At 39.5% G+C, this 24,329-nt stretch overlaps 3 protein-coding genes and 1 long non-coding RNA gene across 7 annotated transcripts in view; 2 read left to right on the forward strand and 2 right to left on the reverse strand.

Annotated features, from left to right (window-relative positions):
• LOC148892334 (uncharacterized) overlaps positions 1-4,655 on the reverse strand; it is a 9,377-nt gene extending 4,722 nt beyond the window's left edge. Inside the window, exons 1-2 of the long non-coding RNA XR_016116216.1 lie at positions 4,515-4,655; positions 2,415-2,517 (exon numbers count right to left, since the gene is read on the reverse strand). This is a non-coding gene — a long non-coding RNA (uncharacterized LOC148892334). The remainder of the gene's footprint in view (positions 1-2,414; positions 2,518-4,514) is intronic.
• Positions 1-12,858, forward strand: part of LOC148892336 (GRB2-related adapter protein-like) — a 13,201-nt gene extending 343 nt beyond the window's left edge. Inside the window, exons 3-6 of one of the 2 annotated variants that reach the window (XR_016116215.1) lie at positions 2,448-2,567; positions 5,368-5,680; positions 6,547-6,834; positions 12,728-12,858. Coding sequence is in view for 1 of the 2 variants with exons in the window: in XM_089005997.1 (XP_088862123.1) it covers positions 2,448-2,567; positions 5,368-5,680; positions 6,547-6,726 (613 nt within the window). In the remaining variant the exon portion in view is untranslated. Of the gene's footprint in view, positions 1-2,447; positions 2,568-5,367; positions 5,681-6,546; positions 7,347-12,727 lie in introns of those variants that run through there. The other variant, XM_089005997.1, reaches the window with a different exon arrangement.
• Positions 8,216-24,329, reverse strand: part of slc5a10 (solute carrier family 5 member 10) — a 27,787-nt gene continuing 11,673 nt past the window's right edge. The window contains exons 10-15 of one of the 2 annotated variants that reach the window (XM_089005995.1): positions 17,571-17,678; positions 17,336-17,486; positions 16,952-17,120; positions 12,733-12,948; positions 11,151-11,244; positions 8,216-9,313 (exon numbers count right to left, since the gene is read on the reverse strand). In XM_089005995.1, the coding sequence (XP_088862121.1) occupies positions 9,126-9,313; positions 11,151-11,244; positions 12,733-12,948; positions 16,952-17,120; positions 17,336-17,486; positions 17,571-17,678 (926 nt within the window). In that variant the 3' untranslated portion in view covers positions 8,216-9,125. Of the gene's footprint in view, positions 9,314-11,150; positions 11,245-12,732; positions 12,949-16,951; positions 17,121-17,335; positions 17,679-24,329 lie in introns of both variants that reach the window. The other variant, XM_089005994.1, reaches the window with a different exon arrangement.
• sack1gb (scaffolding CK1 anchoring protein Gb) overlaps positions 18,827-24,329 on the forward strand; it is a 10,515-nt gene continuing 5,012 nt past the window's right edge. Inside the window, exons 1-2 of one of the 2 annotated variants that reach the window (XM_089005990.1) lie at positions 18,827-20,033; positions 23,084-23,251. In XM_089005990.1, coding sequence (XP_088862116.1) covers positions 19,533-20,033; positions 23,084-23,251 — 669 coding nt within the window. In that variant the 5' untranslated portion in view covers positions 18,827-19,532. The remainder of the gene's footprint in view (positions 20,034-23,083; positions 23,252-24,329) is intronic. The other variant, XM_089005989.1, reaches the window with a different exon arrangement.

Here is a 24,329-nt window from a genome sequence, read left to right on the forward strand (position 1 = left end):
TTGGTAGCCTTAAATCAAAATGATTGTATAAGGTATACTTACCGACATAAAATTAATTACATAGTATCCCCGCCAACATACTTTTTCTGTGTACTTTGGGACTTCTGAATCCGAAGAGCGCACATTAAAACAATGATGCAAATGGCTCAAATATTAACAAATGACTTATTTTTTTATAAAAAAAAATAGCGTATTTTCTGCACTATAAGGCGCACCTAAAAGATTAATTTTTTAAAGCTGACCATACGCCTCATAATCCGGTGTGCCTTATGAATGGAAAACATATTAAAATATGTCATTTATTGAAGGTGCCCCTTCTAATGCGGTGAAAATGTTTTTCAATATGTCATTCGATGACGGTGCGCCTTATATTCCAGAAAATACGGTAATTGTATTTTTTCGAATGAGTAGTAATACGTAGTTGTAATATTTACATTATATATATATATACTTTTATGATGAATCTATATTTATTTGGGTATTTATATGGATTTTTTTGTTAGCTGTAGTAATATTTTTTGAAATATATCATTGTTATTATAATAATAATAGTATAATGTTGTAATATAATATAATATAATATAATATAATATAATATAATATATAATTATTATGATTACAAACTATTATTATTAAATATTAGTATTATGCATTTTTATTATGATTACTATTAATTGGATTTATAATAATAATAATAATAATAATAATAAACAATTAATAATAATATATTATTAATACAGTAAAGTCTCGTTATATCGATATTCAAGGGAGTCCGAAAAAATATCGATATAACCGGGACTATCGATATATCCGATCCTGCGCCGAACTGCATTAAACAAAAGCCGCCAAAAGAGGGCAGCCAAGCGCCATATAAGAAACGGAGCTGGCCATTAGCTCCCTTTTTTGTTCCCCCAATGTTGCCTCAAAATGGCACATATAATTCTTTAATGATTGTAAACATGTATGCTTTAATCTTCAGAACTACAGTGTATTTGAAACATATTCATCATCAACTGGATGTGTAACAAGAACTGGATGTGTAACAAGAAAGCATATTATCCGAATCTGAAGCCATTGTTTGGATTCACAAGCAATGCAAGACGTCTTGGCGTGAAGTCATTTTTATTTGCATTTGAATAAAAAGTGACATCGGCTGTCCTTTAATACACAGTATGGAATGTTAATAATTTTCAAAATCATCGCGCTTCAGCAGACAAAACAAGAAACATTGTTGCAAAAAACGATTGCATTCATATACAGTACAGTGGGCATGTACATAACACAACAGGGAAACTGCAACGCTTACATCTTACTGTATTATGTATGCAATTTAAAAAAGTCATCAATCTTCTTCTGCTTCCCATTTTTACCTTTTAACACAAACACTTCAATCTCGTCTGCTACACACGAGCTAGCGTCTGAAAATGAAAATGGCTCTGCTACACGGGTGCTGGGCACGTAACCAAGTCACCTGACCAAGTCGACCAATGGCGCGACTGATGGCGTGACACGTAACCAAGACACGTGACCAAGTTGACCAATGGCGCGACCGATGGCGTGTCACGTGACAAAGTCACATGGCCAAGTCGACCAATAGCGCGACCGATGGCGGCTCATGTGACCAAGTCGACCAATGGCGCGACCGATGGCGGCACACGTAACAAGACACGTGACCAAGTTGACCAATGGCGCGACGGATATATCGATATAAACAACAAAAATGGCCGGCGGGGGATGAAAAGGAGCACCGTAATAACCGGATTATCTTAATAACCGGGTATCGTACTAAACGGTACTAATTATACATAAAAAGACTAGAAATGTGCAAGGGAAATGAAAATAGTATCGTAATAAGCGGTACTATCGATATAACCGATATCGATATAACGAGACTTTACTTTATCACTATTATTATTAATAGTGTTAATAATAATAATAATAATCATAATGTTATTGGTAGTAGGAGGGGTGGTAACAATACTGTATTCCTGTTTCACTCCTTTTTGGTGATTCTTCGTTTTTCCCCCGATTATTATTATTAATTTTACTACAGGCAATATTAATATATTGCTGTTATCACCGCTGTTTTATTGTATTATTAGCGGCACTATAACTGCATATATTTTGATTTTCCCCATTTTTTTTTCTTGTATAGGATTGCTATTTTCAGTAGTATTGTTACAATTTATTTTCTTTTTATTTCATGATTATCATTCAGATTTTTTCTGTCCATACTCGAGTATTTGACTTTCCCTATAAATTCTTATTCTATCAAACATCACTAGGTGGATGTTCTTCATATGTTTTTTCTAATTTCCAAACGGAACAAAATATTTTCTAATCAGATCATTTGGATATTAGATTTTATTAAATCAAATTGGACCCGGATATGAGTACATCTTGCATCCTCTTGCCTGTTTTGCGGGTTGACGCGCTGGTATGTGCAGGTGGTTCGCGGGCCGGGTGTCGAGACTGGAGGCGGAGCGGCGTCTGCACTGGCGGGATAGTGGCACATTCCTGGTGAGGGAGAGTGAGTCAGCCCCTGGAGAGTTTTCCGTCTCCGTTAGGTGAGCAAAGAAAACTTAAAGGACAACCGACGCCTCTGGACAAGTTGTGTCCATAATTTGTAAAATTCATCATATAGCTATATTTTACATTTTAAGACTCGCGCTGAATATTCAGGAAGTCTTGTTTATGAGTTGATGACGATGCCTGATGTGACGTCACATCAGGAACACCCCTGACCGACAAAGCAACACACAACGCATTTTGGGTACTTTGTTTGGTCTGAAAACATTGTGTTGATCCGTGTTGCTGGCAAAATTAGAAGGAACAACACATGAATAACGCAATGGTTAATCGTTGTGTGTCGCACCAACACTACCGATTGCGGTAACACCATAAAAGTGGACACAAAATCTCAGCAGACAAATCAGCCTATTTCCAACGGAGCTTGTGCGCCATCTTGTGCATTTTCTGGGAGCTACATTGCAGTCCAGACGGCTCGAATTGAAACGGATGGACTTCTTTAATCGATTGCAAACATTTATGCTTTCCTCTTCATAACTATTTGAATCATATTCATACCTGGATGAGTAACAAGAAAGCATCTTCTCCAAATCTAAACTCTCTGAAGCCATTGTTTTGTGTCTGGAATATCCTGGCGTGACGTCACGCCATTTCCGAGGTCATTTTGAAGCAGTTTTTGGACACTTTAAGTCATTTTATTGGTGTTTTGCATTTGACTAAAAATATCAGCCTTCATGTTTTGGATATTTTAGATGCTATAAAACGGTTTTCTGATGTCAGTTAGGAAAGAAAAAAATGGTGTCGGTTCTCCTTTAATATAGCGCTTTAACAAAAGCTGAAGCTGGAGCAAAGCGCTAACATGGAAAAAAGCGAAATACAACCCCCTTGTGGAAGCGGAAAAACAATGCCAGAGGTCTGGCCAGCGCTTAAAAAAACCAAAACCCGAACAAATTGGGGAATGGCGCTCTCTGACATATTTTCAATTGCGGATTAAATTTGTGAATGGTAGTGATTGTGGAAAGAGGTCGATGAAGTCTTATAACTACTGATTCAAGCACTAGGTAGGAATTTCCCTCAATGTATTAGCAGCATGTTATTAATATATTTCAGCACATTTCCATATTGTGGGATTATTCAAGGCTTTCTGATTCTTTCTGTATATTTCAAATTGTTGATATAAACATATAAGGGTTGAATAAAACACAGAGACACTTGTGAATGTGCCATTTTGATGTTTGATTTCCACCCTACTGAGCACATTAGCTCCTTGCAGCATCCACATGTCTGTGAGCGTGCATATGTCAGGCTCAGCGCATATCTAAATTTGTTCGACAAGAACCCATTTTAACTAAAAATATCACATCCTCATGGACAGCCAGTGCATGTGAAACTGCAATTCGGGTCACCAAAAATGATGACCGGTCCCACTTAATCAGGAAATGTGCTCAATAATCAAGCCTGTTATATAAGAGCGTTACATTAACACGTATGTGAGGGTATTCTGATTCTGATGTTATGCAATTCACACATGTGACGGGGACACACATGTAAAAAGTACAAGATGTGCCGAAGAAGTACACGATTTGCATGTATGAATGTTGCAAGGCTTAGCATCTGCCTGCCCTGGGAAAGGTCACGTGCCTGTTTTATTTATATTTCGACACTGTCATGCCACCACACCGCGCAATACTCAAAATGGTCAATAGGTGGCGATAATACTCCAGCACAAAAATCAGATTTACATTAGTTCATACTTTGTAGCTCATGTAGAGTCTAGTGTTTTTTTGAGCCAGGGTACGTTTTTTTACACTGTTTTTTTTTGCGGGACACCACAAACTAAAAATTGTATTGTTTTATAATACCATTTTACAACATAATTTCTCAATTTATTGATACTCAGTCAGTACCTCAGTGAAACTACAAGGTAACTAGCTTTTAGCGCTTTCTCATTTACCTTTGTGTGTGTTTTTTTTACTTGAGCTCACCGTCTTGGCTTTCTTTTCCCCACCACTAATATTAAGGCCTTCCTCCGGGTCAGATTCTTGTAAGAGCCCAATTTGGAATTTGCAGTTGCCCTTAAAAACTTCTCCATGACGCTCACCACGACCTCTCTCGTTCATCATTAAATCTCGATGAAACGACACAATTAAGCTTCGTGTTGCCACACGGACGAATATTGAATTACCTTCCTGTCTTTACAGCACGGACACCGGAAATTTGACATAATATAGGCAGAATATGATTCATAAATGTTGTATAAAATATACTTTTTTAAAAAGTAACATAATTTAATCACATAATTTATCACGGCACACTTGACGATTTCTCACGGCACTCTAATGTACTGCGGCATAGTGGTTGAAAATCCTAGTGTAGATCATTGAATAGTCATTAAAAATGTATTATGCCAAATATAATGAATGACACACTATTTTCCAGTCAAAATACATGTTTTTTTAAATCTTACATATTTTGCACATTTTTTTCGTCAAACACTTTTCAATAAAATTACAGTTAACCCCAACACATAAATTATATTGCAATATTTTATTTTTATTTGCACGAGTATACCTTTTGAACAAATTGTACGGTGTCAAACAATGTATTGAATCCTATTTTGATAAGACTTCTTCTGTTATCTAATGGAAAGAACCTACTAAACCTTATATTTTAAATTTCCCAGCAATAATAAATGCAGGAATGTGGTGCCCCATTTTGCTCCTGTCTAATGTTGTCATTTGCCAATTGTTGATTCAAAGTCCAGTGAGAGGAAGGACCGACTTGAAGAAAACATGCTTTCAGGTCTTACTGTGTCTCCCACACATTTTTCTCCGGCAGCTATGGCGACAGGGTGGAGCATTTCCGAGTGCTGGAAGGGGGCGGTCAGTACTGCATCTGGGACGAGTGCTTCAGCTCCCTCAACCGGCTGGTGGACTTCTACAAGACTCACAGCATCGCCGTTGAGAATGTGGTCCGCCTCCGAGACCCCCCCTCGGACGTGTCCCTCCACCAGAATTCCCGCACTGGCCGTAACCCTTATCCGAACCCGTACAAAAGCACCTCGCTGGAGTGCCTCCCTTCAGCCCGCCTCCACGGCCCTCATCCCTTGAGAGAGTCGTCCTCCGTGCAGCTGCTGGAACAGGTTTTGGGGGTACGACTGTTTGATTATTTTTATTTATTAATTTATTTATTTTGGGGGGGACACTTTTCCATTTGGTTAAATTATAGAAAAAAATATCACAAAACAAAAATCGAATGTGAACATTTACACTTAAAGGCCAACCGACGTCTCCGGACAAGTTGTGTCCATCATTTGTAAAATGGCTTCAAATGACTTCTACTGGGCGTATTTGAATAAGATTCCACCGCATATTGCTATATTTTATGTTTTAAGACTCGCGCTGAACATTCAGGAAGTCTTGTTTTTGAGTTGGTGACGAGTCCTCACGTGACGTCAGAAAAGAACCGCCTCCTGACCGTAAAAAAAGACACATTGTAGCGTCTTTCCATCACGTCAATGTATTTTGCTGTACTGTTTTTTTGAAAACCTTGTGTTACATCCAAAAGCCGCCAGCAGAGGGAGGCAAACTCCATGGAAGGAATTTATCAGCCTGTGGAAACGGGCTGATTCATTCCTCACAGCTCGGTAGCCATTTTCTTCCCTCTTTTAGGGTGAGCCATTCCCGAATTTGCTCGGGTTTTGTTTTTACATGCTTGGGTGCTGATAAAGCGCTGGCAATGGTTTTTTTTTTCCTTTCCACAAGGGGGCAGCATTTTCCCTTTTTTACATGTTAGCGCTTTGTTCCAGCTTCAACTGTTGTTAAAGCACTATATCAACCAATATGTATGCATTGCATTGTATTTTGGACAGCCACCCTCATTTCACGCCCATATAACTCCAGACCCATATAATTTAGGAATTAACTCTTTTTTTCTGATGAAAGAAGAGAGTCTAAGGTTTCTAACATAAGCTACATTAGCAGACTGTGCCACTGTGTTTTGTGTTTTTGGATCCAGAAACCTCGCCTGGCTCATGCCCTGTGCGACTACACCCCACCACACACCGCCCACCTGCATTTCCTACGCGGTGACCTTATCGACCTATTGGACTGCTCTGGCTCACGGTGGTGGAGGGGTCGCTGCCGCGGGCGCGTCGGCGTCTTTCCGCCGCAGTACGTCCAGCCGCTGTACCACTGATAACAGCATCTCGTGTCAGTCACTACTGAGCTGCGTCACTGCCACTGAAATATGGCAAACTTTAACGTCGAGAGAATTCGGAAATTGACCAAAATTTCTACATTGGTGGTATGTACCTTTTTTGTGCAACATTACAAATTAGTGTTTGCAATTTTTGCAATGTTAACAGATTGCTTTAAAATTTTGAATGAAATTTGAAAGTTATCCAAATCTTTTGCTTTCGTTCCTATAGTGTTTGGCTTTAAAGGTCAATCATAATTTCACCATTTGAATTTTACAAACTTGATGTTAGGCAGTTTGTCTCACATAGAGATGTTTTTTTTTGTCAATTACTTTTGTTTTCATGCAAATGCAGTTAGCATGCAAAATCAATTACAATTTGCACATGCTTTAAACTTTTCAAATGATCTAATGTGACGACTAAGTCGCAGACGTACACTTTGTTAATCGTTTAAATAGAATATATTTCAGTAAATGTTGCGATGTTTATCATCCTGCGACCCTTTTATCAAGCTTCTATAAGAAATATAAATAAAGAATTGTATTTTGATATCTCTCACTCACATGTCAATGTCGTAAAAACTAAATAAAATATTAAATGAGCCAAAAAAGGCATAATATAACAAGAATTAAGAGTCTGTGTAAGCTCTCAGTCGTACAGGAGTGGTCCATCGATGAGAAGGTTTCTTCAGCCGTCATCTGTACAAAAGTGAAGGTTTCGGACGTTTCGCCTCCTATCCAAGAGGCTTCGTCAGCGAACTAAAGTCTGACTGTTCGTATCGGCCCCATTTATATATCCCTAATGTCCAGACATGGTGGCGCCGGACACAGCTATGATAGGTCCCTACTCTCAGGTTGGGGGGGGGGGGGGGACCCCTCCCTGTGGCCCCACTGATTGTTCCTACATTCCTGACTAACGACTGGCCTATTACCCCCACTCCCCCCGGTATCACCTCATCAGCATAACGACCCTCATCAGCATTGCGAAAGTTGCCTAACCTGTTTTGCCTAAGCAGGCTATTGTATGAACGATCCAAATTGAACCTCACCCCACCAGACTGGTTTAATGAAGGATTTTGTTGTTTTATAAGAATCGCTTCTTTTACCCCCCTTTCAAACCATCTATGTTCTTTCGCTAAGATTTTAACCTCATTGGGACCTATCATAGCTGTGTCCGGCGCCACCATGTCTGGACATTAGGGATATATAAATGGGGCCGATACGACCAGTCAGACTTTAGTTCGCTGACGAAGCCTCTTGGATAGGAGGCGAAACGTCCGAAACCTTCACTTTTGTACAGATGACGGCTGAAGAAACCTTCTCATCGAAGAATTAAGAGTATAAATTTAATTTAAAACAGATTCTTATCTTACAGACAGTGTATTGTCGGTGTTCAAATACCTGACATGGAAGGTGGAAGTAGACGCCGAAACATGTCAGGTATTTGAACACCGACAATACACTGTCTGTAAGATAAGAATCTGTTTTAAATTAGATATCAAGTAGACAGGATGAACTTAATACAACTATTACGCAAAACAATTAAGAGTTCATCCCTGTGTGCTAAAAAATGAGATTCGCCAATTCAAATTTGCCCAACGTTTAATTTATTCCGTTTCTTAGTGTACACAGAACGTAATCGTTTTTTATAATCCCATTTCCCCAAAAATAAATAAATAAAAATCATTGTTTGAGAGTAACACAAATTATCTACCAAATACAAAAAAACTAAATTCTGAAAATTTCATTTTCAAAACATCAAAATTCTTTGAAGATGCACACAAAACATTAACCAAAAAAATCAGTTTAAGAAAAACTTACAACAGCAAAACCCATCTACACTAGTCACAAAAACTGACGGCTTTTGGCTAAAATTTCAAATAGTACAAAAAAATTACTCGAACTTTTTCACATGTGAACATAATTTGGTCTATTGTAAACTTTGAATTCTATACTATCAGCACTTTTCCCACAACTTCGAAGGTAAGGATGTCTACTTTCTGTGACGCTTCCAGTGAGCCAGCATCTCTTTTGCAGCTCCCTGATAACTCTTGAGTCTATCCACTGTCGTCACTTCCCTTTGACAACAAGCCTTTGTCACGTGATATCAAAATATCAAATGAACTCCCAAAACACATCTTTTCTGAAATAACGACAAGTTGAGCGCATAGTTATAAAACACATAAACTTGGTTTGTAGAAAATCAAATCCGTTCACCGATTAAAAAAAGCTTTGATTAAATTTTTATCTATCTGATCATGGTATCTTTTATACTTGAACACCCCCCCCCCCCCAACACTCTGACATTGGTGGGAGCAGCAGTTTGTGGTTCCTTCCGAAGAGATTGGTTGGTGCTCAGCGAAATCAGGGCGAGGCAGGATGTGCACGCGCACGAAAGCTCAGGCGAAGTATGCATAAAGAAAAATGTTCACGCTGACCAACAGGAGAGCGTTTGCGCAGCAAAACCTCGACCAGAAGACACTTTCACGGACGCTCGGAACTCTGGGAGTATCCTGCAAGCGGCGAACTGTTGCCATGCAAAGTTGGAGGCTGTGACCGCAAGTCATCTGACGTGCTGGCTCAGAGTCTGCAAGCGCCCCGCACACACACACACACACACGCACGCACGCACGCACACACACACACACACGCACACACACACACAACAGGAAGTTGCTCAATTACTGTGTCATCAATTGTGTGAATGTCCGTGATGGGTGTTTTCCTTCCAGGGTACAGTGGAAGCCTTTAACGAGGTACATAATTAGTATTTGTGAGAGGGGCCAAAGAAGGGGAAAATATATGTCGATAATGACAGCTATATACAGGTAACATCCGATTTACGACCGGCGCGAGTTACGACCACGACCGCTAGACTTTTTTTTTCTACGGCTGCCACCGCTACAGCCAGCAACGCGACAGAGACAGAGGTCCGTGCATGGTGATTTATTAAGCTACAACACAAAGCACTGGTCCTAAAAAGAGGACCAGAAGAATAATCAACAATAAAGAATATAAAAAACAACGAGTGAGGGGGGGGGGGGCAATGGGAACCCCGACAATGGCGAGAAGCAACTCGCACACGGTGGTGCAGAAACGGAACAATTCCAAAAGGATTACGGGATGGAGGGTGGACCGAGCAACGAAGACAAAGTCCAGGGTAATACAAAGTACAAATACAAGTTGACAGCGTCCCTTTTTCGTACCCGCTGTCCTGAAGAAGGAGCGGGTAGGTGTGGCCCCGCCCCCAGCTGTCAATCCGAACGTGACAATATCGAACAAGTAGCAAGTTTATTTGCCGGAGCAGCATTGCACGACATGAGGATACAAAATAACCGTTTCGTAACAAATGCGTACGACAATTTTCTCCAGCATGACAGCACAGCAATCGGGGGGAGGGAGAGGTGTCCACCGACGCCGTGGCAGAGCGGGTGGATCGCCGCGATGCAAACGCCGCGTCGGCCTCACGGTCGGCGTCGTCCTCTTCTGGCTTCTTCGTTAGCAGGGAGAGCCATTTTTGGACTACTGTTTTTTTTTGATAGCTCGCATGCGTGGGACGCCGTGCGGATTTTGATCAGCAGAAAGCGTGTGCGCCGACACAGTAATAAAGATCGATAATACGAAATATAAATTGATTAAAATGACACAAAAAGTTATAAGATTTATAAATGAACCGTCAACATTTTGGTATATAATAGTATTCAATCGAAAACGTGGCTTAAAAACAACAGATTGACATTGTATATTATCCTGTCGTATAGGAGATGCCAGCGTGTCGTCATTTGTTATGATCACGTGATCCTCGCGTCAGCCATTTTAAAAGCTTTTCGATATCGGCCGTTTGACTTACGACGGTTTTGTCGGAACGGAACCCGGTCGTAACTCGGATGTTACCTGTATTTAAGGAAGCATGGAGTTTCACTCAGCATATTCATTAAAATATACACAGGTAACTCTACTGAATAACGTCTTTTCAGAAGAAATTATCAAGTTAGTAAATGCAAGAACAGGAAAATATCTGCTCATGTAACAAAATAAATTTCGAGATACGAAAGATTAAAATATAAAAGACGAGTTTAATAAATGCAACATACTAAAAGCTGTTCTGCCATTGGATATTACAGACCAACATCCGGGTATCCATTGGCTAACATAGTCTTCGATTGAATGTGTCTACTTTGCATAGATAAATGCTGTAAATTTATTTATGTCTATGCAGCGTCCTCCACATTCAGTTTTAGCCAGCATTAATCCTGTAAACATGTTCTTACACAGTTTCTAGTACATTCAGATATTTTAGCAAACTCCTTCGTACAAAGCTGAAAGTCAAAACAGTTTACTTCTCATCAGCACCTTCATGCTTTCGTAAAATAATTAACTTATCTCTGAAAATATTGTACATTACGGCGACTATTTGTGCCTACCTTGAGAGCTACGGTGAGCAACAGAGGACATTTTCTGGAGAGCAATTTCTCTGGGAGACTCTTCGGTTAGTGTCCACCAGGTCAGGTTCCACAACTGCAAATCAAAGTTGGGAAAATATTTAATAATTTATCAATTTTATTTTATTATTATTTATTCCTACATTTCCTCATCAGGTGTGTGTGAAGTGGGCTGTGTTGAAGCATGAAATGGTTTGATATCTTCGGAGTTGTTCCAATGTAAATACATATAAGCACTGTCAATAGCAAAGTTAAACATGTATGCAGACAATAGTTTTTTTCGTGTCTATCATGAGTGTGTGATGGTAATTGACCCCAAAACCAGGAAGGCAGCAAAAGCAGAGTGAATGAACACTTAGTTACATTTTTAGGTTATCTCTCTGAAAAGTGCTTTAACCTTACCAGATACCATGTAATCTGAAAACATGAAAAACGGTCGACTGTAGTAAGCCTGGAAATGTGAAATATTTAACATATGCGTGTTCAAACCACTATTAATACCAATTGAAGTGGCGGTTATGCACCTTCAGTGTGCCACAAAATAATACCTCACAGCAGTCCAAATTGTAATCTTATCACATATCCAGACGCCCATACAACACAAAAGGCCTCGTGGCTGAAATCATAGACCACTAAGAACCATATGGAGGAGGGCCAACATGTACTCATGTTATTTTAGGGTCCGATTTCTCTAACTTGTTGCTTCAGGGCGGAGACTGAAAGCAAAACCGGAGATTACCATTTGAATCGCGTTGCAGCTCTCAAGCCAAGAAGCTTTTTGGCTCGTGACCGAAAGAATGTATTCACTGTGACTAAGGGAGTTAGAAGCCGCTCTGGGCCGTTTCATGAATAAAAATGATGGTGAATACTGTACTCATTTGTTGTTGTTTTGGCTAACACAGTAGAAGCAAATAGACTCTCAGATATAGACCGACGACTTTATTCATTATGAATTTGGGGAAGCCATTAGAATGTTTCATTCTCTCCACATATTAAAAAAAACAGAATGCACAACAAATTAATGAATAACTAGTTTTCAAATCTGAACTCAAGAATAATGACTCTTATTGTGGATTACACACGACATTTTGGTTTGGATTTTAACAAGCATCATGGCGCTTGACATGCTTGATTTGCTTTCATGGGCCGAATAAAATGATGTGGCGGGCCAGATTTGGCCCCCGGGCCTTGACTTTGACACCTGTGCCGTACAGGCTAATTCAGTGGTTATATAGTATAGTTAGTTATATAGTGGTCACATTCAGGATCACATTTAAAACCTTTGACATGTCAGAAGGAAGCGGCGTCAGCTTTGAGGAACAGTCAGTTCAGTGATTCATGGTCACATGCTGAACAGAGTCAAGTCAGCAGATCGCAGGCATTCATGAGGTAACAAAAGCCCGTCTCGCTGTCGGCCGCGCAACCAAAGTGCTACTGCACTGAGAAGCAGTTTGCGGACGTTGTTGTTGATCTTTTGGATTTAGGTATCAATGGATTCGCAGCACAAGATACAACCATACCACCGTGTTGCTCACACCAAATGTCTTCTGACTTCTCAGTGTACCTGTTCGCGGCCCGGTGGCGGTGTCATCAGCGACACCGCAATAACCACCACGGCAGTGAGCCCGCAGAGCAAGATGGCAAAGTGAAGGTAGTGGACGCGGCGCAGAACGGCAGGAGCCAAGTCCACCACGCCGCACCTGGCAGGGGGGAAGGCAAACTCCAGTACCATCCTGCACACCCCCACCACCAAACCCACCATCAGGCCCCAGAATGCACCCTGACAAGACAAAAACAGACAGATTCACGCTTTGTTGGTTGGTTTATCTTCATGTGGGATATTTGCAAGACACTGCGAGTAGATTTTGACCCAAATATGCCTAAATCTATCTAGATTCGGTGAGATTTGCCAGTAGTGGCTTCACTCATCTTCCATTCATCATTGGCACCACCCTATCCACTCTTGAGAACTTACACACTGCAAGAATCAAGACAAGGGTAAGGAAAATCCTCCTGGACCTTACGCACCCTGTTCACCACCTTTTCCAGCAACTCCCCTCAGGCAAGCGTTTCTTCCCCCTAGCCATTAACTCTCTAAACGGTAGTCCAAATCTAACTGTATAATGCCTCTGCAATTTTGCACAACCCTGTGGAACAGCATCCCGTTATAATCATTGTAGCGCCCGCTCTGTACTCACTTGAACCACTGTCTGCTTGATACTTTGCACATTGCCTTGCAGTTCTTCTTGAGAGGCACAACTTACATTAACTCATTCACTGCCAGACTTGTGCAAAAATGTGTCCACTCCAGTGCCAGGGTTTTTGTCACTGTCACTTGAATTCCAGGGCCCACAGAATATTGAGTTTTAGGACTACCTAAACATTCAAGACAGCGTCAGAAACCCTCGACTTTCTTCTTTCATCGGAAAAAAATAGTTAATTCTTAAATGATACAGGTCTGTAGTTATATGATCTTGAAATGAGGATGGTTGTCCAAAATACAATGCAATACGTACATATTGGTTTATATCGCGCTTGAACAACAGTTGAAGCTGGAACAAAGCGCTAACATGGAAAAAGGGAAATGCTGCTCACTTGCGTAAAAGAAAAAACATTACCAGAGGCCATGGCCAGCGCTTTATCGGCACTCAAACATGAAAAAAAGCGAACAAATTCGGGAATGGCGCTCTACGTCATATTTTCAATTCCCGAATACATTTGTGAATGGCAGTGAATGAGTTATGGAATTCGATGAGATTAGCCATTATTAGTGTCCTCCATACTTATTTGTCATGTCTTTTTTATGATGATACTAGTGCAGCATTGTTCTACCGGAGACAAATTCCTTGTGTGTTCTACTTTTGAAGCACGCAGACAGATGTACAATGACATTTCAAAAAGTGGACAATGTGCCAGGAGCAATAATGGGTCACACTTAGGGTGTGTGTATACGTGTGTTTATTTTCCACACACCTCTCTTACTTTCTCACCCTGCAACTCCTGTCAGCATTGTTTGACTTCTCACCTACGTTTTCGCACGTGCAGTGACGCCAGGCACTTGTCTTTGTTAAGCTTGCAAAGAATGCCATCGGTGTTATTTGAGTCAGATATGCTGGCTCCCCCAAAAAAGAAAAAAAAAAAACTAAAGTAAAAACTAAAAGTAAAGAGGATCCCCTATTTGCATGTGTTGTTTCAATTGCTCTTTTTTAACTCATTCACTGCCATTCACAATTTTATTCGAGAATCTAAACTTTTTTTCTTGTTTGGGTGCAGATAAAGCACTGCTCATGGTCTCCGGCAATGTTTTTCCCGTCCACAAGGGGGCTGCATTTTGCTTTTTTCTAAGTTAGCGCTTTGTTCCAGCTTCAGCTGTTGTTAAAGCACTATAAAAACCAATATGTATCCATTGCATTGTATTTTGGACAGCCGCCCTCATTTCAAGCATATGTAACTCCAGACCCAAATAATATATTAATTAACTCTTTTTTTCTGATAAAAGAAGAGAGTCTAAGGTTTCTTAAGCTGTGTTTAATGTTTATGTAGTCTTAAAACTCAATATTTTGTGGGTCCTGGAATTCAAGTGACAATGACAAAAACCCTGATACTGGAGTGGACACATTTTTACACGTCTGGCAGTGAATGAGTTAAGTACTCAACAATTATAAGTGACCGTGTCACATTACCATTCTTACAACACTACACAAACAATTGGCAGGTCTGATTTACTCTTGAGTGTGTTACAGTGCATGTCACACTGCTTATTTTGCTCACGTCTGACCTTTGGCCTCCAGTAGCTCAAGGCACCCCTTAACCCCCACCCCTCCAAAAAAAAAAATGTCTGTTTCTTGCAACAGAGTTATGGGCTTATCTCCAATGTAAATACACATATGTAAGCATTCTTTGACTTTTTGGTGCTTTTTGTGACAGTGAAAAACAGACGAGTCATGGAGAAAAGAGGAAATCAGTCTATCAGAAAAAAAGACACGCCCTTAAGTCGCTTTACAAAAACATTAACTGACTCTTGGGCCCAAGTCGAGACTGGTCTTTAGTAGTGTTTATAGTATCCCAGTTTACTATAGTATAACTCCTTTATATTTTATGCCCCATGCACCCAACAATCTTTTTATTTATGTATTTATTTATTTTTATCGCACAGCGATAAAATTCCTCTTGCACGCCGAATCTGTTATCAGACAGACACAGTCACTTTCATTTGTTTGCACTGAGAGACTGCGTTAAATTAGCCCTTGACAATTCCGACACCAGGAATGAAAACAATATGCTCGAGGTTACAGGAATGTTGGCGCTCGGCTACATCCCATATGAGGCTAATAAAAGTGCAGGAAAGGAACACTCCAGAATGCTCGACAAAGAAGTCCGGTTTAGCTAGGGGATGAAGTTTGCAATCAACTTTGATATGATTGCCATAAAAGAGCATGTTACGCAATTGTGTGTGTTCTTTGTCATTTAACACCAGCAATGGTAAGTCACAGCAAGTTGTTTGCTGCTATGTGTTATTTTGTGTCGCGAAACTTGTCAAAAGCTTTGCAAATAATGGTCCACAATTGCCTAAATTTAAACAAATAAGCAAATGAATGAATAAACCGGGATCCCCGGTTTCCTCCCACCTTCCAAATGAATAAATAAATAAACAAATAAATACATACATAGCGAATATATTGATAAATAAATAAAAACACATACATACAGAGTTAAAGGATTGATAAATAAATAATTAAATACATTAATAAATAACTAAAATAAATAAGTAGATAAATAAATAAAAATAGATAACAACAAATACACAACTGGATAAACAAATAAATGAATACATAAATAAACAAATAAGTAGATAGCTAAATGATTGATAAATAAATAACTAAATAAATAAAAAGTAAATACAGACATACATACATACGTACATACGCACATACGTACATACATACATACATACATACATACATACGTACATACATACATACATACATACATACATACATACATACATACATACATACATACATACATACATACATACATACATACATACGTATGTATGTACGTACATAGATACATAGCTAAATGATTGATAAATAAATACTTAAATAAATAAATAGAGAAATAACTAAATAAATACGCGACTGGATAAATGAATAAATGAATATATAAATAAACAAATTAATAAATACATAGTCAAATGATTGGTAAATAATTATTTAAATGAAGCGCTGAATAAATAAACAATATATAAATAAACATACAAATAAATGACCGAATAAATAAATAAATAAATAAATAAATAAATAAATAAATAAATAAATAAATAAATAAACACCTCACCGCCCATCGCATCCGCCTTAACGATTCACATATTCTTTGCAAGCAAACTATGCAAAAACGTTCAAACAAATCAAACTATGCAAAAAAACTGTCGTTATTAACCGGATTTGTGCAAAGATTTTCAACGGTTGTTCCAAGGTTGATAATCTCGCCTTGCATAAGCTTCACATGAATCAACATTGAGTCAGGTTAAGTAATGTACAACAACAACAACAAAAACTAAAGAAATATAAAAAATAGAATTTGTCAGCATTCTCACATACTATTGTAATTTTACCTTCTGACATTTAGTGAAAGTGAATTTAATTGTCCTGCTTGGCACTGTATGTCACAGGCATATATAGATGACAAAAGATTCTATATTTGTAGTAAATACATCTTTTGGGGGTCCAATTATGTGCGGATGCGAATCACCAAATTCGAGGCAAAACCGTTACTGTCACCTGCTCGTTGGTTCTCTTCCAGAAGACGGCGAGGGTGAAGACAGCCGTGACGGGCGGGGCCAGGTAGCTGGTCACCGACTGAATGTAAACGTACAGCTGGCCACTGTTGGCGGACTGCAAAATGGGGATCCACACCACGCTCACCACCACTAAGATCACCGTCACGATCCTGAGCCAAAAACATAAGAGGTAGTAAGATTAAAATATGCAGTTTTTGGAAGCGAGGAGGAAACGGGAGGAAACCAAAGAAAACTGTAAAAGGACATTGGTGCGCATCGATCGGTAGCGCCTGCCTGAGGGTAATAGCTGGAAAAGGTGGTGGGCAGGGTGCGGAGGGTCCAGTAGGCTTTTCCGTGCCCTTGTAGTGTGTAAATCGTTTCATACCTGCCGACCAGAAGTAACTCTCTCTCGGAGGCTCGGGGTCGGTGCTTCTTCCAGATGTCCATGGTAAACAGTGTAGAACTGCTGTTGAAGATGGAAGTCAGTGATGACATCAGAGCGGCCATCATCACGGATATCATGAGTCCACGTAGGCCTGTTCCAAACACATACAAAGAAGTTGAAACTTCACAATAAACACACAGGCAAATGCTCCCTTTGGAGTTGGGTGTGTTCTCACCACTTGGCATGAGTTCAATGACAAGTTTGGGGAAGGCAATGTTGGAGCATCCCACCTCAGCTCCACACACCCGCACACACTCTTCGGGGTCCACGCATCCCACCGTGTCTGAAACACGAGGAGGTCCACCATCCAAAGGTCAGTGACACACAAAGAGATGGACACTGTCACCAAATATTCTTCTCATTCACAATTCATGTGCTTTTGCTCTCATTTCTTCTCTATGGGATTCTCAAAATGTCAATAAATGATCCTTCACAGTAAGATAAGGCAATTTTATTTATATAGGGAATTTCAACCAGAAGGAAAGTCAAATAAAAAATCAAAATACTATGGATGACTAAAATAGTGTACATTTTGTTTCAAAGAACATGATTTGATCCGTTTTTGAAATACCTCATTCATAAGTCCGGGGAAGATGTTATAGTTTGGTAATGATATCTTAGCTTATCTTAGCTCTCAAACACAATAATAATAATAATAATAATAATAATAATAATAATAATAATAATAATAATAATAATAATAATACATTTTATTTCAAGCACCCTTCAAAGCTCTCAATGACACTTTACAGTCATAGAAACAATAATAAATAAAATACAATTATAAATGGAATACAATAAATAAAATACAATTATAAATGGAAACAAGAGATAGAGCTACACAGAAAATGCAATGTATTAATGTCGTATTAAAACTAACTGTATTTTTAAAAAGTCAAAACAAAACAAAAACAACCATGAACAATCCAAAAAAATAAATAATGCTGCCTGAAAGCCTCCACTTTACCCACATGAGCATTCACACAATGAAACATAGATAGAAGGGTAATTGAGTAAAAGACAGACACTGGAAATTATTGAGTGTTTTAAGTAAGTAGCCCTCATTTGATTCACTTCACAAGTATTTTATTATGAGCACTACTTTGTGTTTCACTGATAACATACCAGGAGTGTATTTTGAGCATGACAGTATGTTACATCATTCGCCCTGCAGTCAGATAAGCTTCGCTTTACCCTAATAGGCCATTGCCTGAAAACCACCACATGTAACACCTTTTCCTTGAAAATTTTGTATTTTTTTTTAACAACGATATTTGTTAGAGATGAGCCACTCCTTTGTACAACGTTGATGGCTGCAACGAAAAAAAATGTTGGTATCCCACTTTCTCAGAAAGAGGGTGGAGTTTGGGCTCCATTGACAACCGGACACTCCGCCCCCAGGCTCCCCGGTATCCAAGCTTCCGTTGCCGGATTCCAAGTTCTCACAAACCGGTATCTCCACGCGCTTTCGACACGCACGCCTAATATCTTTTTTTTACTTTGGCGCAAACTGGATTAACTTTTTGTTTTGTTTGGAGTTTAAATTTTGTAAGTGCCACGTAGACAGCTAAAATTCCTAGATTTTTTTTTGTATTTCGTAGAGTTCAACCGTTTCGGTTTGAAGCCGTCACCCTCGACTGGGACCCTTCGGAGCAAACAAAAAAGTGTCTCGTCGGATTGAGTCACTCGATTTCTTTCAACTATTGAATGCGAAGGTGGGGATTAATGATTTTTTTTTGTCGTGTTTCGCTTTTAACTTGCCTCACTGGCTGACAACAAAAACAGTCATCCGCCAGACAGCTGCCCGCCTTCCGTCCTGCCTCCCCCATGTTCGCCGGTCCCCCCCGGCAGGTGTAAAGGCGTGGCCGTGGGCGGGGGAAGCTTTGTTCCTCCAGCACCTTGAGTTTGTTTGAGAGAAAGTAGACATTTGTGTTTGTACAGTTCCCTTTTCTTGAACTTTTAATTCCGCTCAAATGAGAAGTTCCACTACGGAAGAATACCGGTGATCGCTTCCCGGTGTGGTGAACGACAGAAGCGCAATGAAAGCAGGATAGATTGGGACATTTCTACGAACCGCCGTGTGGGAACGAGTTTTATTTTCCTAGTTATTTTTTTAACGAGTGGGTTCATCGGGACCATGGCGTTGTCTCAAATTCAATGTCTGGACGACCACCACGTCAACTGGCGTGTTTGTGAAAGCAAGCCGGAGTTCTTCTACAGTGAGGACCAGCGACGAGCACTGGAGAAGCTCATCGCCCATGGACGAGGTGCGTTCACGGACTACCTCCGCGAGAACGAAGTTCGGGACTTCCTCTCTGAAACCGAGCTGGAACGCATCGCCCACACCGCCGAACTTTACCGACCCGGACTAGAGCACCACCAGAAACCGGACACCCCCGGGGGGCACACTGGTAACACAACCCCGGGGTCTGGGGAAGATGGAGCTTTGGACGGCCAGGTGTCTCTCCAATACTGGCCCGATAGGTCCGAGGCCTCGGTGGCGGAGCTGGACCTCGGTTGGCCGGATGCCATCTCGTATCGTGGGGTGACGCGCGTGACCGTTTACACGCAGCCCCCCATTGACGGTCAAGCGCATATCAAGGAGGTCGTGCGAAAGAGCATCGCTTCAGCCCAAAAGGTAGCCCCGAATTCACCGGTGATGGGAAAGTAACTTTAGTACAGTTTAACATCCACACTTTAATAATTAACTCATTCACTGCCAGACATGTAAAAATGTGGCCACTGCAGTGCCAGGATTTTTGTCATTGTCACTTGAATTCCAGGACCCACATAATATTGAGTTTTAGGACTACATAAACATTCAATGCTGCATAATAAACCACAGAATCTCTTCTTTCATCAGAAAAAAAGAGTTAATTTCTAAATTATATGTATCTGGAGTTATATAAGCTTGAAATAAGGGTGGCTGTCCAAAGTACAATGCAATACATGCATATTGGTTTGTATAGCGCTTTAACAACAGCTGAAGCTGGAACAAAGCGCTAATATGGAAAGAAAGGGAAATGCTGAACCCTTGTGGAAATGAAAACACGTGCCAAAGGCCATGGCCAGCGCTTTATCAACACCCAAACAAGAAAAAACTAAACCTGAACAAATTTGGGAATGGCGCTCTACGTCATATGTTCAATTCCCGAATAAATTTGTGAATCTCAGTGAATGAGTTAATTATCAAATAATATTTAACTCTGAGACCATGCGGGTGTACCTAGATCGTAGCTGGGATTTGAGGGACTATAGGCCTGGCAGAAATCTCTATAGCTCCTGTTACATCCCAGGAGGTTACTTGATAATCCAATATTTATTTGGACACATTTTTATGCTCACCTATGTATTGCCATTTAGTCCCTGGACAGGAAAAAAATAATTCTATTAGCAATTTAAATGTACTGACTTCATCTCCTAACTTTGTATTTTTGGTGTTGGGAGGAAGTTGTAGACGTCATCGAGTATTTAGGATTAAAAGCTTCGCTCCAACTAGTGAAATTTTCCAAAACATTCAAAACTCATTTTAATTGCTTTTCACATTCAGACTTGTATGGTTAAATTGTTTGCATCCACTTATTGGATTGTTAAACCTCTGATTACCTAAGGCATTTTTTTTGTCCTGGAGTTTCACAACCTCAGTATTCTTCGTCATTATCAGTGTTGAGGGTTGCATGTACATTTTTAAATCATTCACTGGCATTCACGAATGTATTCAGGAATTGAAAATATAACGTAGAGCGCCATTCCCGAATTTGTTCGGGTTTTGTTTTTTTCATGCTTGGCTGCCGATAAAGCGCTGGCCAAGGCCTGTGGCAATGTTTCTTCTTTTCCACGAGGGGGCAGGATTTCCCTTTTTTCCATGTTAGCGCTTTGTTCCAGCTTCAGCTGTTGTCAAACCTCTATATAAACCAATATGCATGTATTGCATTGTATTTTGGACAGTTGCCCTCATTTCAAGCTCATATAACTCCAGACCCATATCATTTAGGAATTCACTCTAGTTTTCTAATGAAAAAAGAGAGTCTAAGGTTTCTAACGCTGCATTGAATTTTTATGTATTCCTAAAACTCAATATTCTGTGGGTCCTGGAATGACAATGTCCTAGGAGTGACAATGACAAAAACCCTGGCTCTGGAGTGGACACATTTTGCACATGTCTGGCAGTGAATGAGTTAAAATGTTAACAATCCCACATGGGGAAAATCACCAGGTGTGTCTGAATGCTGTTACAGTAAATCTTCGTTTGCAATTTACAAAAAATGGCTTTGGTATGAGGAAATTGCTTGTGCTCAGGCTTTAAGTCTGGCACTAAGTTTTAAAAGTGAGAAATCACAGAGAGTATTTTTCAAAGTCATTGTACAAACGTTTTTTTTTACTTCCGTCAATTTTCTTATGGGTTGTCAAACTATTAATGGGAGTCAAGAGGTTTTACAGATGAGATTAGACGTTCTCAGCATTTTTCTCCAGTCTTAACAGCGCCACAACTGAATCTTGGCTTCAGTAACTGGGTCAGTGTGCCTTTGTCATATGATGAGCGGGATTGATGCTCTTGCACACGTGTCGCTTTAGCACATGTACTCACGTGTCAGGTCATTCACAAAACAATCCTGACTTGTGTGTTTGTTGAATGTGCTTATTAAAACTAACCACAAAAAAAGACACAATAGCAACTTGACATCTTGAAATCACATGATAGAGGCTTTGAACGGAGAATCCCACTTTACTAGGTCAGTGTAGGGGCCCAGAATAACACAGGAAGCTTGTGCTTCTAATTAAGGGGAGTTTTTAACCACCGGAATGCTGACTTCGGTGCACAAAGTAGAAACGGAACTTCTCAAAAGCATCGTTTATTTATCCATATATGCACTTATAAGCAACTCTTTGCTGTATATTTCTAAATGTTTATTTTTGTTTGTGGAAGCACATGTGAATCCTCCCCTACAATTTCTAAAGTAACCGACATAACAATTTATGAATATTTTTAGATGTACACAAGAATCTTTTGATTGATCCAACAGATATTTTTTTTTCTACCGTTAACTGATTCACTGTCTTACATATGCAAAAATGTGTCCACTCCAGTCCCAGGGTTTTCGTCATTGTCACTCGAATTTCAGGACCCAGACAGTATTGAGTTTTCGGACTACATAAAGATTCAATGTAGCTTAAAAAACCTCAGACGTTCTTCTTTCATCAGAACAAGAGTTAATTGCTAAATTATATGGGTCTGGAGTTATATGAGCTTGAAATTATATTAATTTATATCGTGCTTTAACAACAGCTGAAGCTGGAACAAAGCGCTAACATGGGGAAAAAGGGGAAATGATGCCTCCTTGTGGAAGGAAAAATATTGCCAGAGGCCATGGCCAGTGCTTTATCGGCACCCAAACAAGAAAAAACAAAACCCGAACAAATTTGGGAATGGCGCTCTACATCATATTTTCAATTCCGGAATAAATTCGGGAATGGCAGTGAATGAGGTAATCTTTCATTCATTGATCATTGACTAACTTATTGAAAGGACTTTTTCACAGCCTATAGAACGAAAGAGGACTTTAAGAGAAGTCTGGCCGATTTGAAATAATAAAGGCGATATAGACCTTTCCTATTTACCAAGGTCCACTTCAGCAAAGTATCATGGCAAAATAGATTTTTAGTTCCAACGTGTATGTCTGCGCGCAGGTGATAGCCGTGGTGATGGATGCTTTCACCGACGTGGATATATTTCGAGACCTGCTAGACGCCGCCTATCGACGGAGAGTTCCCGTCTACATAATTATCGACATGGCGGCAGTACCCTCTTTTCTTTCCATGTGTGGTCGAGCTGATATGCATCGCGGACACCTAAAGGTAAACCCACACACCTATCGACACACACAGGACGTTTAGGCACGTGTTGATGAATGACGTTTTGATAACCCGAGAAAAGACCTTTTGGAACAGATGGCTTCTTTTGATAAGTGTATTTTCCAGCCGGCTGGTTTGTTTATTGATACATTCAAGTTTTTATGTCTGGACATTTTCTTTAATCTATTTTTATCACGCAGCGCTAACGATGCACCGATTACATGAACTACGTGGCTATCGAAAAAATATCACAAAAGTCAATACAATAATGACCACCAATATTCTGGGGAGGTTAGCGATATAAAAAGAAGCTCAAAATACTGGATAAATATCATACCTGTCAACTGGCCGTATTTTTCTGTATTCTGTATGATTTTTGCACAATTTTAGATGTGTACAGCATACAAGAAAGTTTGTACAGGAAAGGCAAAAAATTGTTACATATAATTTTGAGATATTTTCGATTCCATTTTCATAATTAAATTTCAGCAGTAATGTTAATTAAAATAAATATCGCTACTCGTAAAAAGCAAAGTGTACCACAGAGAAAACAAGTCAGTACGAAATGTCTCGAGAAGAAACAAAAGTTCCGAGAAGACAAGTTCTGATCAAGTGGAATGTTATTTTGAAATCAGTTAAATGAGACATTTTGCTGTGTTTTTTTTTGCCGTAATATCATTCATATTTTTTTTTATAGATACGTATTATACATCGTAAGAACACAAATTCAAATTCTTTTTTTGCTGTGGGCAAATGCAATTTGTCCACAGCAAAAAAAGCATACTTGATTATTGCGAGAAATATGTTGTAACTTGTTAAAAGTATAAATGTTTACATGTGAAATTTCGGTCATAAAATTGCACAATGAAATATTACACACACGTATGTTTTTTTTGTCACTAAGTAAGGAAAAAGGTCACAGCGTCTCGCAGGTTGACAGGTATGAAATACTTACAATATTGTAAAAACAAAGCTCATGGATATGATGCGAACATTGTTTCCAAAGCATAATATTGTGTTTTAGCAGCAATGAAAAAAAATGCTTTGCCGAGCATTTTATTCGTCATTTGTTCCTGTTAGT

The sequence above is a fragment of the Hippocampus bargibanti genome, linkage group LG10 (genome assembly GCF_051943395.1).
Source record: "Hippocampus bargibanti isolate YZ-2025 linkage group LG10, ASM5194339v1, whole genome shotgun sequence".
NCBI lineage: Eukaryota > Metazoa > Chordata > Actinopteri > Syngnathiformes > Syngnathidae > Hippocampus > Hippocampus bargibanti.